Source organism: Moschus berezovskii, chromosome 5 (genome assembly GCF_049115385.1).
Source record: "Moschus berezovskii isolate FMDL1 chromosome 5, NW_MosBer_1.0, whole genome shotgun sequence".
Taxonomy (NCBI): domain Eukaryota; kingdom Metazoa; phylum Chordata; class Mammalia; order Artiodactyla; family Moschidae; genus Moschus; species Moschus berezovskii.
In genome coordinates this window covers 39,015,535-39,029,556 of record NC_142464.1, presented here as the reverse complement: position 1 = coordinate 39,029,556, position 14,022 = coordinate 39,015,535, and the positions used below count along the sequence as shown (strand labels likewise).

At 39.3% G+C, this 14,022-nt stretch overlaps 1 protein-coding gene and 1 pseudogene across 3 annotated transcripts in view; both read left to right on the top strand.

Moving 5' to 3' along the window:
• Positions 1-14,022, top strand: part of GRID2 (glutamate ionotropic receptor delta type subunit 2) — a 1,729,520-nt gene that overhangs the window by 1,053,653 nt on the left and 661,845 nt on the right. For all 3 annotated transcript variants that reach the window (XM_088836035.1, XM_088836036.1, XM_055434840.2), the window contains one exon: positions 6,448-6,609. In XM_088836035.1, the coding sequence (XP_088692161.1) occupies positions 6,448-6,609 (162 nt within the window). The remainder of the gene's footprint in view (positions 1-6,447; positions 6,610-14,022) is intronic.
• Positions 11,554-13,454, top strand: LOC148777821 (DNA replication licensing factor MCM4 pseudogene; annotated as a pseudogene).

Here is a 14,022-nt window from a genome sequence, read left to right as displayed (position 1 = left end):
GACATATATCTTATCAGCAGGATCCAACTTAAAGAAAAACTCAGAAAAAAAGTTATGAAAATATGATTCTTGTGACCTCTAAAAATAGAAACCCAGCAGTCACAATAATCTGCAACAGAGAAGAGGTAACATCTAGAGAAGAGGGTGAGCATCTAGAGATCTCTGGCCTGTTGCATGTTTTAGTGTACACAGAAAGGGAAGTAATATTTTGTTGTTGTTCAATCGTTCAATCATCTGACTCTTTGTGACCCCATGGACTGCAGCACGCCAGGCTTCCCTGTCCTTCACTGTTTCCCAGTATTTGCTCAAACTCATGTCCACTGAGTCAGTAATGCCATCCAACCATGTCATCCTCTGTCATCCCCTCTTCCTGCCTTCAGTCTTTACCAGCATCAGGATATGTGTACGTATATTTAATTAATTTACCCAACCATCATAAAATGAAGTGGTTCTATGCATCAGGTGGCCAAAGTATTGGAGCTTCAGCTTCAACAACTGTCCTTCTACTGGGGAAGCCTAAGTAATATTTAGAAAGAACAAAAGCCAAGTTTCCTCAATCTTTAAATTAGTGCCAAAAAGACTAAAATTCAGAATTAGCTGAAGTTGCAAAATAAATGTCAAAGATACCTTTCAGCTAGAAACAGAGTTTTTAGTAATATATGAAACAAGAAAGAAGTAAGCCATTTATTGCTTGATGAAACTAATGTTGTCTTCCCAGGTGGCTTGGTGGTAAAGAATCCCTCTACCAATGCAGAGATGCAAGAGATGTGACTTCAGTCCAGGGGTCAGGAAAATCCCTTGAAGTAGGAAATGGCAACTTCTTCCAGAATACTTGCCTGGGAAAGCCCATGGACAGAGGAGCCTGGTGGACTACAGTCCATGGGGTCGCAAAGAGTCAGACACAACTGAGCACACACAACAAAACTAATGTTAGTTTGGCTGCTAATGGAGAGAAAATAGAAATATTCAAATCCTTTTGTTTCTGTTTCTCCGTCTTAAAACTGGAAAGATTAGGATAAGTCATTTAAAGAAAAGTAAATCATTAGATCGGAGAAGGCAATGGCAAGCCACTCCAGTACTCTTGCCTAGAAAATCCCATGGACAGAGGAGCCTGGTGGGCTACAGTCCATGGGGTCGCTACTAGTTGGACAAGACTGAGCAACTTCACTTTCACTTTTCACTTTCACACATTGGAGAAGGAAATGGCAACCCACTCCAGTGTTCTTGCCTGGAGAATCCCAGGGATGGCGGAGCCTAGTGGGCTGCCGTCCATGGGGTTGCACAGAGTCGGACACGACTGAAGTGACTTAGCAGCAGCAGCAAATCATTAGATTAGAAGGAGCAGGTGTTGGGAGGTAGTTAGAGTATGCCTTACTCTTCTAAAATGAGGCCTGAAAAATAATTTCTCAGAGCAGTTAATAAAGCTGTAGATATGATCACAATGTTGTAAGTTAGAAATATTAGAGAAATACAGAGGAAGAAAACCCAAGTACAAAGCATTGGTATATTGTTCCAGTTTTCAAAAGGCAGGTAGAAAGATTCTGACAACAAGTGTTTAACACAGTAAAATTAATATTCAGATACATTGCTGTTGTTCAGTTGCTCAGTCCTGTCTGATTCTTTGTTACCCCATGCAGTGCAGCATGTCAGGCTTCCTAGTCCTTCACCATCTCCCAGAAGAATATAAATAGATACAAATACAACCCCTGTATTAAATACATGCGTTGAGAAACTTTAAATAATAGGACTTCCTTAAGAACAGACATCACCGAAGCCTACTTAATATTTTCTTTTTAGATTTAGATAATGTGGTAAATTTTTTATTCTTTGTTGAATTTAATGTAATATTTGAAAAATTTTCCTTTTAGGAAAACATTAAAAAGTCTACATAAATTGATATCATTCAAGCATTTTCACCAAAGACTACTAAGAATAAAAGATAGTAAACATTTTGACTTCAGACTTTTTTAAAAGTTCAAAACATAGTCATCTTATTGTCTTTAAAAATTATACAATATATGGGTTTCTTTAAAATTAAAAGTAATATAATTTGAATCAAGATTTCTGGGAGAAATATCAGTAACCTCAGATATGCAGATGACACCAACTTAATGGCAGAAAGGAACTAAAGAGCTTCTTGATGAAGGTGAAGGAGGGGAATGAAAAGGCTGGCTTAAAACTCAGTATTCAGAAAACTAAGATCATGGCATCCGCTTTCATCACATCATGGAAAATAGATGGGAAAACAATGGAAACAGTGTAAGACTTTATTTTCTTGGGCTCCAAAATCACAGTAGATGGTAACTGCAGCCATGAAATTAAAAGATGCTTGCTCCTTGGAAGAAAAGCTATGACAAAACTAGACAGCATATTAAAAACAGAAACATTACTTTGCCAGCAAAAGTCTCTATAGTCAAAGCTATGGTTTTACCAGTAGTCATGTATGGATGTGAGAGTTGGACTATAAGGAAAACTGAGTGGTGACGAATTGATGCTTTTGAACTGTGATTGCTGGAGAAGACTCTTGCGTGTCCCTTGGACTGCAAGGAGATCAAACCAGTCAATCTGAAAGGAAATCAATCCTGAATTGGAAGAACTGATGCTAAAGCTGAATCTCCAATATTTTGGCCATCTGATGCGCAGATCTGACTTATTAGAAAAGACCCTGATACTGGAAAAGATTAAAGGAAGGAAAAGAAGGGGATGACAGAGGATGAGATGGTTGGATGGCATCACCGACTCAATGGACATGAATTTGAGCAAGCTCCGGGAGATGGTGAAGGACAGGGACGCCTGACATGCTTCAGTCCATGGGGTCACAGTCAGACACAACTGAGTGATTGAACAACAACAGCAACATTTCAAATAGGACTCAGCTAAACTACTTTGTTTTGTCTCCAAATCTTCAGGCAAAATTGATAAGCCTGGAACATGGCCCTGATCTATTATGTAGTTTTGAGTACCTTTAATATTTACAGATTATCACCAGAGTTTCTCTTACCCTCAGTTTGGGAAGTATGGAACTAGTGGAATAGTAAAACCACACTGATATATATTTTATTCTTGAAGTGCAAAGAATTCTCTATGGTTATCCACAGAGTCTGTCTTTGGACCTTCCCTTGTGGCTCAACTGGTAAAGAATCCGCCTGCAATGAGGGAGATCTGGCTTTGATCCCTGGGTTGGGAAGATCCCCTGGAGAAGGGAAAGGTTACCCAGTCCAGTATTCTGTCCTGGAGAATTCTATGGACTGTATAGTCCTTGGGGGTCCCAAATAGTTGGAGATGACTGAGCAACTTTGACTTCACTCAGACCTAGTATTTTCAAAATTTTTAAACTACACAAATTAAAATGAATAAAATACATGTATCAGATTTGTAAATGACATAAAACTAGATGAGAAAGCTTATATTTTCTTACATTATCAATATTCAGATTGTTAATAGTCACTGAATAATATGCCTAAAATTTAAAATATGATAGATATAGTGTAAATTCAAAGTCAGTTACCTGATGTCTAGATGGAGGAGACCTGGTTTGACAGTTTAAGGCTGTTAAAATGAAGGCAAACTTGTTTTGAACATAGCAGAAGTAATAGTTGCTCCAAACCATTCTGTTATCTCAGTCTCTGTGTCAGAAGCATTTGGTTAAGATCAAGAGAGATAACATTTTATCCAAATCTCTCCTAGTCAGTTCACATCTGCAAATAAAGTTAGTTCTGAGTATTAAACTTTAAACAGAAACACTGAAAAATAAGAGAAAGACAGAGGAGGAATGCTGATATGATGAGCTGCCTAGAAATTATACCAGGTAATCAACTATTAAAGGAAAGAGAATGTTTCAGAGCAAGTCAAAGGTGTCAGGTATTGGAAAGTTGGCATGTAGAGGAGGTTGGTGCTGATGGTTCAGTAAAGTCAGAAAACAAATGTTAGAGTAGATAGAAATGATTGGTCAAATGGTGGGATGCTGATGTTTAAGATGTTAGAGGAGTTGTTCATTTGTATCTAATAAATAGTAACTTGTTCTGGTCATGGCCAGAGTAGAAGCAAAGGTCATCTGAATAAAAAGTAGGTAATGTAGGTAGATCAGTAGGTAATGACAGAGAGGGGCTGTAATGTGTGCCATGGTAAAGAGCACAGACCTCAAAAGAGAATAGGAATTTGCTAAGAAAGAAATAAAAGAAGAGATAATGTAAAGCTCAGAGAATGTCATCACCCCCTTTTGATTCTGCAGTTTGGGATGTGAGCAAACAAAGAGAGGCAGTCATTTGTCAAAAACACTTGTCACATATCGACTACAAATCACTGACCTTTTAGTCCAACATGGATGCTAAAGTGCATGCCTCTAGATATGCAAAGGAGACTATGCCATAAGAAGTGTCATCAGTTGTCAGATCGCTCACATCTTGACTTCTGTTAAACCTAACTGATGTAAAACTAGACTTTCTTTTCTTTGACAACTATATATCAAAAACCAAATATGTGCTAGACTCTGGGCTAAGTCAAGAGGAAACAAAAAATAAGGGAAACAGAAAGTGCAAAAGGCAAAAATATTGCAAGATGAGCCCCTGTCCAGAAGGAACTTATATTCTGTGTGAAAAGCAATTTAAAAGAAATCTTAGCATTCTGACATGCTTCAGTAGAGATATGCACTGAGTATTCCGAGAGATAAAACAAGAACTGCCCACCTAGCCTGGGAGTGGGGAGAATCCTGAGAAGTTGTCAGGGTAGGATTCACCCAGCCTGTGACCCATGAATTGAGTACGAGAGGAAGTTAACTAGTTAGAGACAGATGAAGAGACATCAGAGGATGTTCCCACAACTATCTCATCTACACACTTGAAGCAATCAGTCAGAGGGTGAAACAAAATAAAGCTAGATTGCTTAGAGCAAGAGAGTTTGAGGCAGAGGAGTCATAAGAGGTTAGAAAAGGTCAAATTATTGTAGATTATTGAGAAATATCCAAATATTTGCCCCAGACTTTTGGATACAACTCATTCATCCTTCACGTTTCTTCTAGGTTTACCTTTTGGGTCTTCAGTCTAATTCAGATGAAGTTCATTTCATCAGCTACTCTTAACTTCAAGCATTACTCTTCGTTCAAAGCCAGTTACAGCCATCTCTCTAAGAATTATCTGGTGGGGTGGGGGGAAGATGAGAATGGCCTATCCAAATATTTCCTTATAAAGAACAAACTGATACTTCATGTGGTGCATAAGAGTGTTGAAAGTCTCTTTAAAGGAAAGTCTACAAACACAAATGGTTAAAGATTTACCTAGTTAGACAATTCAAAGACACTGTTAGGAAGTGCTTATTAACAGTTCAAATTCTCATCATCCTAATAGCTGAAGTTTAGTAGCATGCTGTGATGTGGGCAGAAAATTTCATAAGATTCCTTCATGATTAATTATAAGTAAAGGGTAATCAAAGTACTGTCCCCTTTATTTTCAAGAAAAAAATGTGATAACAGGACTCTAAAAAATCTGAGAAGATTTACATGCTTAAATGGGTTTATTTTTAATAGCTATGTTGAGTTCTCATTTTTTATTTTATATTGATTTTTTTTCTTCAGAGAGGAAGTAATATAACATTTAACCGCTGTTGTTGATCTTGGATATCTCATGGTGTCTATATTTTTAAAGTGTTATTTCTAAATTATTTAAAAAACAGACAACATTGGTAATTAACAGTGAGGGTAGTGATTCTGGCAAACAGTAAGAGTGCAATACATTATATCGGATATTTGTATAATTTATTTTAAAATCTTTGTAGAGGGAAGTTAATATGATTACCTTAGAAGAAGAAATCATTAATGTAAACACACATTCACAAACAGCAGTTTATGGTATTTGTCATGTTAATTGCAATGCACCTGTGTATAATTTTGTATAGACCCTTGATCATTGTAATGTTTATGAATGGTGCTGTTTCCTCTCACTTTTTCATTGCTGAATCTCCATAGATACAAACATATAGGCAGATGGTGGCATCCAGCACCTATGACACTCATCTTCCATGTAAAATCAAGTTGATATTTCTCCATCTGAAAAACCAGAATGCAAAAATTTAACATCTTCAGAAAATGTATTATTCATTTTCCCTTCCAATCTTAAACCCTTAGATCCTTACTTCCTTAGAAAGAAATAAGGACCAGTGATTTTCTAAGGTCTGACACTAACAGCCTTGCCTCTGTCAAAACTCCTCTTTTTTTATCATCTCTCTCACACCTAAATAAGCTGAAAAAGCAGTTGAGGCATACAATCAGACAAGACTTCATTCTCAATAGCAAAATTGTCCAGGAAATGAAAAAAAGAAACCTTCTGCTTAATAAATAACCCAGTAAACCAGCTATCTGTGACATGAACAGAAGCAACTGAGCTGATACATTTCTCCTTATTCTTGATGGTTGGCATCAATGATTCTAATGATTACTGTCTAATGTCTTTTCAGATTTCAAACCTTTACATATATGACACAGTGCTTTTGCTTGCTAATGCTTTTCATAAGAAGCTGGAGGACCGGAAGTGGCACAGCATGGCTAGTCTGTCATGTATCAGAAAGAACTCCAAGCCCTGGCAGGGAGGGCGCTCCATGCTGGAAACCATCAAGAAGGTAACTTCTAACTAGCATTTCTTTTTTCAAAATTCATCCATTAGTTTGTTGTCGTTGTTGTTGATTTTATTTTTTTTTTGAAGTGTAGTTGATTTTACAATGTTGTGCCAATCTCTGCTGTACAGCAAAATGACACAGCTATACATATATAGACATTTCTTTCTTTAATATTCTTTTCCATTATGGTTTATCACAGGATACTGAATATAGTTTCCTATGCCATACAGTTTTCTATCCATCCTATATATAATAGTTTACATCTGCTAATCCCAAATTCCCAATCCATGCCTCTCCCACATCTCGTCCCCCTTGGCAACCATGTGTCTGACTAGCATTTCGGTCTTCCTGATTTTTATAAGTCGTTGATAAGATATATTTTAGGGTTTTTTTTTCTTCACTGATATGGCTGCCTATTCAGAGCACAAAATAGTGTAATGGATAAATTAAATATTAAAAAAAAAAAAATCAAGAGCTTCCCCAGTGGCTCAGTGGTTAAGAATCTGCCTTGCAATGTAGGGGACACAGGTTTGCTCCATAGTTCAGGAAGATCCCACATGCCATGGAGCAATTAAGCCTGTGTCCCTCAACTACTGAACCTGTGCTTTAGAGTCTTCGAGCCACAACTACTGAGCATACAACCAGAGAGTAACCCCTGCTCTCTGTAACTATAGAAAAACACCCACACAGCAACGAAGACCGAGCACAGCCAAAAATAAATAAAATTGGAATAAATATTAAAAAATTCCAAGGTCAGAAAATCACATGTCTATGAAGTAGGGAGCCCTTATTTTTTCATAAGGAAATTTTATGCAGATAAAAATTAATCATTGAAATGTTTTAATTCACCTTCATGCATCATAACTGTCAGAGATGCTCAAATTATTCAGCATCTGACACAAAGTACAGAAAGTCATTTTTTTCTCTAACCATCATCCCCTGAAAAAAGTAAACACTAGATCTAGGTATTTTTTAGTTAGACGATACATGGGATGTGATCTTTAATTTGCCTTACAATAAAAATATAAGTCATAAACAGTATTTTGATGCATTTGTGAGCTATTTGGGGGTACTTGATGGCATTCTTCTTCACTGTCAGTGTGGTATTTAGCCTGCCTGTGACCTGCTTTAGCTCAGCTACCCGCTCCGTTCCCAGAAGGCAGTTTATGTTGCTTAGCTCCTCTCACAGTTCTAAGCATCCAGCAGTTTATTAGCCTCTTTGTCATGTCATCCTTGCTGGCATTTTCCATTTGTCTCACACAGCTTCTTGGATTTAAAATGAAATGATTAATAAAACAAACAAATTTCCCCTGTACGCATTACACAAAGGAGACAGTCATTTGGAAGTTTATATTCTTCATTTTATGCATCCTTTTTCTTACTGCAAGCATTTGCCTTTTTTCCTGAAATAGTAAGAGAAATAGCTAGTCAAATGAAATATGAAGTGTTTAGAGATGCCAGAGAAAAATCTAAGAATTAACATTAAAAGGGAACTAGATGTACAAAAACCAGGAAGTGGAGGGAAAAATATGTTTCTCGTAGAGAAAAGCCTGCATTTTCCTCGTGGTGCTATATCCTCTTTGCAGAAGAATCACTTTAATGAGAATTTAGGCTCTTATCAACTGAAGTGCTTGAGAATTAAATTCATTGAATACATTGGCAGAGGAGGATTTTTTAAGTGAAAAATGAATAAGTCAAATCTAAACTCAAGGTGTTGCCAAAATCCCCCAGCTCTATTTCTACGGAGAGTTGGCAGGTATGAATCCAAGGGAGGTTGTTAAACATGGTTCCGATCCTGCCAATTTATTAATTCATGGCTTGGCTTGGATGCAGGAACCTGAATATATTCATTCTTTGGAAGCTGTCACACAAAGGCAGAATAATAGTTTGGGATGTTGCTTAGGAGACACTTATTTAGTGGAAGTATCCGTAGGAGGGAAAAAGAGACACTATAATATGTAGGTTATGACCAACCTTGATAATATATTAAAAAGCAGTAATATATTAAATAATATATTACTTTGCCAACAAAGGTCCGTCTAGTCAAGGCTATGGTTTTTCCTGTGGTCATGTATGGATGTGAGAGTTGGACTGTGAAGAAAGCTGATCGCGGAAGAATTGATGCTTTTGAACTGTGGTGTTGGAGAAGACTCTTGAGAGTCCCTTGTACCGCAAGGAGATCCAACCAGTCCATTCTAAGGGAGATCGATCCTGGGTGTTCATTGGAAGGACTGATGCTAAAGCTGAAACTCCAATACTTTGGCCACCTCATGCGACGAGTTGACTCACTGGAAAAGACTCTGATGCTGGGAAAGGTTGGGGGCGGGAGGAGAAGGGGACGGCCGAGAATGAGATGGCTGGATGGCATCACCGACTCTGTGGACATGAGTTTGAGTGAACTCCGGGAGTTGGTAATGGACAGGGAGGCCTGGCGTGCTGTGATTTATGGGGTCGTGGAGAGTCGGACACGACTGAGCGACTGAACTGAACTGAATATGTAGGTATTTCTTTGGAACTATTCAATGTGTGAAATGTTTCTGTTAGAAAATTTATAATCAAAACAATGATTTTGTATGACAATTATGAAGTTTTGTTTGGGAGAATGTTTTTTCCTGTAAACTTTCAAGCCAGTAGCATTTTTTAAAGGAATATATCTATATTCTATATCTAAAGGCTAAGTTTGAATGATAAATGATAAAAAAAGTTCTGTTTCCTTATTTTTTTCTCACAATTTGAACTGGCCTTGAAAACAGAGTCATGTTTTTCCAATCATATTACTTTGCCTCACCTGAGTGTTTTGGTTATCCCATTTAGATGTCCAGGCTTATGACACTTCACAAAACAAGATAATTTTCTACTTGCACAGGACCTCCTGAAGAAAGCAGAGTGGGCCCATGCAGGCCCAGGCTGGCTGGAACAGAGTGCTGTAAATAGGCGGGACAGTTGTAGTAGTTAAGGGACAAGCTAAGAATAGTTTCCATTTACTCGGGCTGGAGATTTTATAGGCTTAAATTGTCCAGGGGTTTCAAAGAAGGAGATCCATGATGGGCTTTCTTGATCAGCCTGTCCATATGTAGGGCCTAATAAGACAGGCAGCTTAAAAAGAAGTCAGCTGCTAAACATCACAGATGAGGTCAGGCTCTTTATTAAAATGGGAGTATTCTAGTGAAAAAATTCTTCATTGCATTCAAGTAGCCACTGCATGCCTATAATCTGACCATGTGCTGTACACTTTACAAAGCCTATGTACTGATGTGAGCGGTGCATTTTCAGTTGCTCAGTCTTGTCCGACTCTTTGCAACCCTTTGTATTGTAGCCTGCCAGGCTCCTCTGTCCATGGGGTTTTTCAGGCAAGAATACTGGAGCAGGTTACCATTTCCTACTCCAGAGGATCTTCTGGACCCAGGGATCAAAAGACAGATTCTTTATTGCTGAGTCATCGGGGATTTCCAATGCAAGGAGTACAAAGAATTAAAAGAGTGAATGTCTGTCCCTTAATTAATTTGGATTCTCATTGTGTGGATGAGATAAGAATTAAAAAAAAAAAACAATGCAGTTAACATGAGCACTGTAATGTCCAGTAAGAAGGAGGTGGTGGTTTCCAGGAAACTCTTGAGTTGCAGCTTTATAATTTATTTTGTTGTTGTTGTTGTTCTGTCACTCAGTCATGTCTGACTTTTTGAGACCCCGTGGACTACAGCACACCTGTCTTCCCTGTCCTCACCATCTCCTATAGCCTGCTCGAACTCATGTCCCTTGAGTCAGTGATGCCATCACTATCTCATCTATCCCATCTTTTCTCTCAACTGTCTCACCTTCTGTCATCCCCTTCTCCTGCCTTCAAGCTTTCCCAGTATCAGGGTCTTTTCTAATGAGTCAGATCTTTGCATCAGGTGGCCAAAGTATTGGAGTTTCAGCTTCAGCAATCAGTTCTTCCAATGAATACTCAGGACTGATTTCCTTTAGGATTGGCTAGTTGGACCTCTTTGGAGTCCAAGGAACTCTCAAGTCTTCTCCAGCACCACAGTTCAAAAGAATCAATTCTTCAGCGCTCAGCCTTCTTTATGGTCCAACTCTCACATCCATACATGACTCCTGGAAAAATCATTGCTTTGACTATATGAACCTTTGTCAGCAAAGTAATGTCTCTACTTTTTAATATGCTGTCTAGGTTAGTCATAGCTTTTCTTCCAAGGAGCAGGCCTCTTAATTTCATGGCTGCAGTCCCCATCTGCAGCAATTTTGTGAATTGGTAGAGTAGGTGCCTCCATATTTATCTTCTTTTTTCAATAATAAGAGATTAATTTTCAAGTGATCATTTCTTTCAGAGAATATCATCACCCCCAAGCCATTGTTATTTATATGGATTTTATAGATTATTTTTGAGAAACTTATTATTTTTAAAAGAATGAACCTTTCATTCATAGACATGGTATCTGTCTATATAGTCATCTTCTTATAACCCTCAGTAAAGATTTATAGTATTATTCATATGTATTTTCATTGTTTTTATTCCTGAAATTTTACAGGGTTTTTAATATGCTCACCTGTGTGTATGTGTGTGTATGCACATACTATCATGGATTGGATATGTTTCCATTATATTTTTAAACTAGTCATTGTAGATACAATGAACTGACCTGGCCAACTTTAGATACATAACTCTGAATTCTTACTTCTTTCTTTGTAGTTTATTCCCTTATGCTTTTAAATACATATTGATATTATCTTCAAAAATTCCTCAGTACTGAATTCTAATACTTTAAATTTTTTTAAAGCTTTGAAAAAATATTTTCTTGGGACATTTGGGAACACAATCTACCAGGTACTCTTGGAGTCCTTCAGGCTTTGGAGCAGTAAACTTCCCTTCTTGCAAGTGAGGGAGCCAGGCTGTGTCTGTGTCAGAGACAATGATGCCAGGATTCTCCCCATATAAAAGAGCTGCAGATGAGGCTGGCCAGGCCTGGAACTGGCTGGCAGAACCCTATTGCACAGGACATAGTACTTTCCAGCTCTCCTCTGATGCACTCTTCAGGGATTCCTCCTGGTTTTGTTCTTGGTTCACCAAACAACATATGTTCCTCTCAGCTCTTAGATAGAGGAAACCCCAAGCAGTGGTGTTACGGGCACACACATGAGGCAGAGGCCTGACCTGGGGTCTGCACAAAAGTGTCTGTAGGTGGTTTTGCAGTATGGGCCAACAACAGAAAAAGAATGGCCAGTGAGCAGTTTCTAGGACAGAAATATGTGATTTGAGGAACAGATGTAAATCTGGAAACCTGCAAAGCAAATTTTTAAGATTTTATTGACCTGGCTAAAGATGAAAACATGGGCTTCCCTGGTGGCTCAGAGGTTAAAGCGTTTGCCTCCAATGCGGGAGACCCGGGTTCGATCCCTGGACGGGAAGATCCCCTGGAGAAGGAAACGGTAACCCACTCCAGTATTCTTGCCTGGAGAATCCCATGGACAGAGAAGCCTGGTAGGCTACAGTCCACGGGGTCGCAAAGAGTTGGACACGACTGAGTGACGGAAGGGAAAGATGAAAATATTGCCATCGATACTGTTGAACCTCTATACATACACTTACTTGGGAAAACAATTATTAATAGGGAGCCATTTTTAAATGTAAACTGTGAACACTTAAAATCATTTGACCAAAATCCATACAGACAGCTCACCTGCCTCCCACTACAAGTTATCCTAACTTTTAACATGGCTATCAATGAGATCTTTGACAGTTAACCTGACTCAGTCTTAGAACATCAGATTCAGGTAGGTCCATTCAGTGTGTGGAATATGAGAAACTGAATCCGGAAGACATCAGTCAGCTTATCACCATCCATGTCATGATGATGAGGATGTCCTAGCTGATTCCAGAGATGTATGGGGCCTCCTTCCAGTGTCTGGTGTACCCACACTGCCCTAGTAGAGATGGACCAGGTCAGACCACCGAGCCTGCAAATGTGCCTGCTGCCCCACCACAGTGTGGTGCTGACCCACGACTGCCTCGTGTTCCCTGACAGGTAGATGATCAGACTCCGAGAGTCTCCTGAAAATATGCTTGCAGGGCAGATGCCTCATGGTGACACCCTTTTGCTCACAATGATATTGTTGAAAAGGTTCATCTTGGGGACAGAGTGAACATTACAAGCATCTATCCAGCTGTTCCTATTGAATCAATCCAGGAGTGAGTCATGTGAAATCTGCTGACAGAACCCTCATTGGTATCATTCATTATCAGAAAACGGATGCAGTGTCTGCATGAAGGAGATAAAGAAGCAGAACAGAAACTTTTTCAGAGAAGCATGTGAAATTGCTTAAAAAACTTTTCAGAAAAACAAGCATTTATGAGAGATTTGCTTCAGCCTCAGGTCCAAGCAATTAAGAACAGAAAGATTTCAAAAAGGAAATCACTCCAGCTTTTCCGGGAAATAGGGAAGGGTTTTAGTCACACAGGAAGAAGCAGATTTCATGCTGAGATCAACCTCCTGCTGTGTGGTGACCCTGGGGCCAGCAATCCCAGCTGCTGCAGTATGGGTACAGCCTGGCCCCCTGGGACCAGTGCACACCTGGGAAGGGTTTCAGTGATGTCGGCCTGACAGTATATGTAGTGAAAGACCCTGAGAGGGGATGGCTGGTACTGCAGACTGGTGCCCTTTTCCTGAGTGACAATGCCATATGCTGTATTGATACTTAAGAAGATGAATCAAAGTATAAGACCAGTACTGCTCAAAGTCAGGGAACAGCTTACTCTCCTCACCTAAAAGCTTGGGGTTATTTGCCAGCTCAAGGCACGAACATGTATCCTGGAAGTAGCAAATTCTACTGAGTCTCAGTGTGTATTTTAGTTGTTCAGTTGCGTCCAATAGAGAAGCTGGCCAGACTTCTCTATCCATGGGATTCTCCAGGCAGGAATACTGAAGTGGGTGGACATTCCCTTCTCCAGCAGATCTTCCCAACCCAGGGATCCAACCCAGATCTCCTGCACTGCAGGCAGATTGTTTACCATCTGAGCCACCAGGGAAGCCCATTGACTCTCAGTGTAGTGATAAAAATAAATAAATAAAACACACATTTAGAAATATCCAGTGACTGCATACATTATTATCAAAGTTCAGTTTTATCTTCCTTGTGTTAGACCTCATGTTAGGGTCTGTGGCAGGCATCTGGCTCTCTACCGCATGACTCTGAACCACCAGAGCAGGAAGCAAGCAGAAGAGTGCATGGATACAGCCATGCTGAAGGGCCATGCTGTCATAGCACTGCATGCCGAGGTTGACTCAGGAAGCCAGTCAGGCTGTCACTGAAGCTCCAGGAGTGGAGGGATGGTTTCTGCATACCCTCAACAGCAGAAATCATTAAAATGGCTTAGCCAAAGCCCATGCCAAAGTATGCTTTTCTTTTTTTTATGTTATT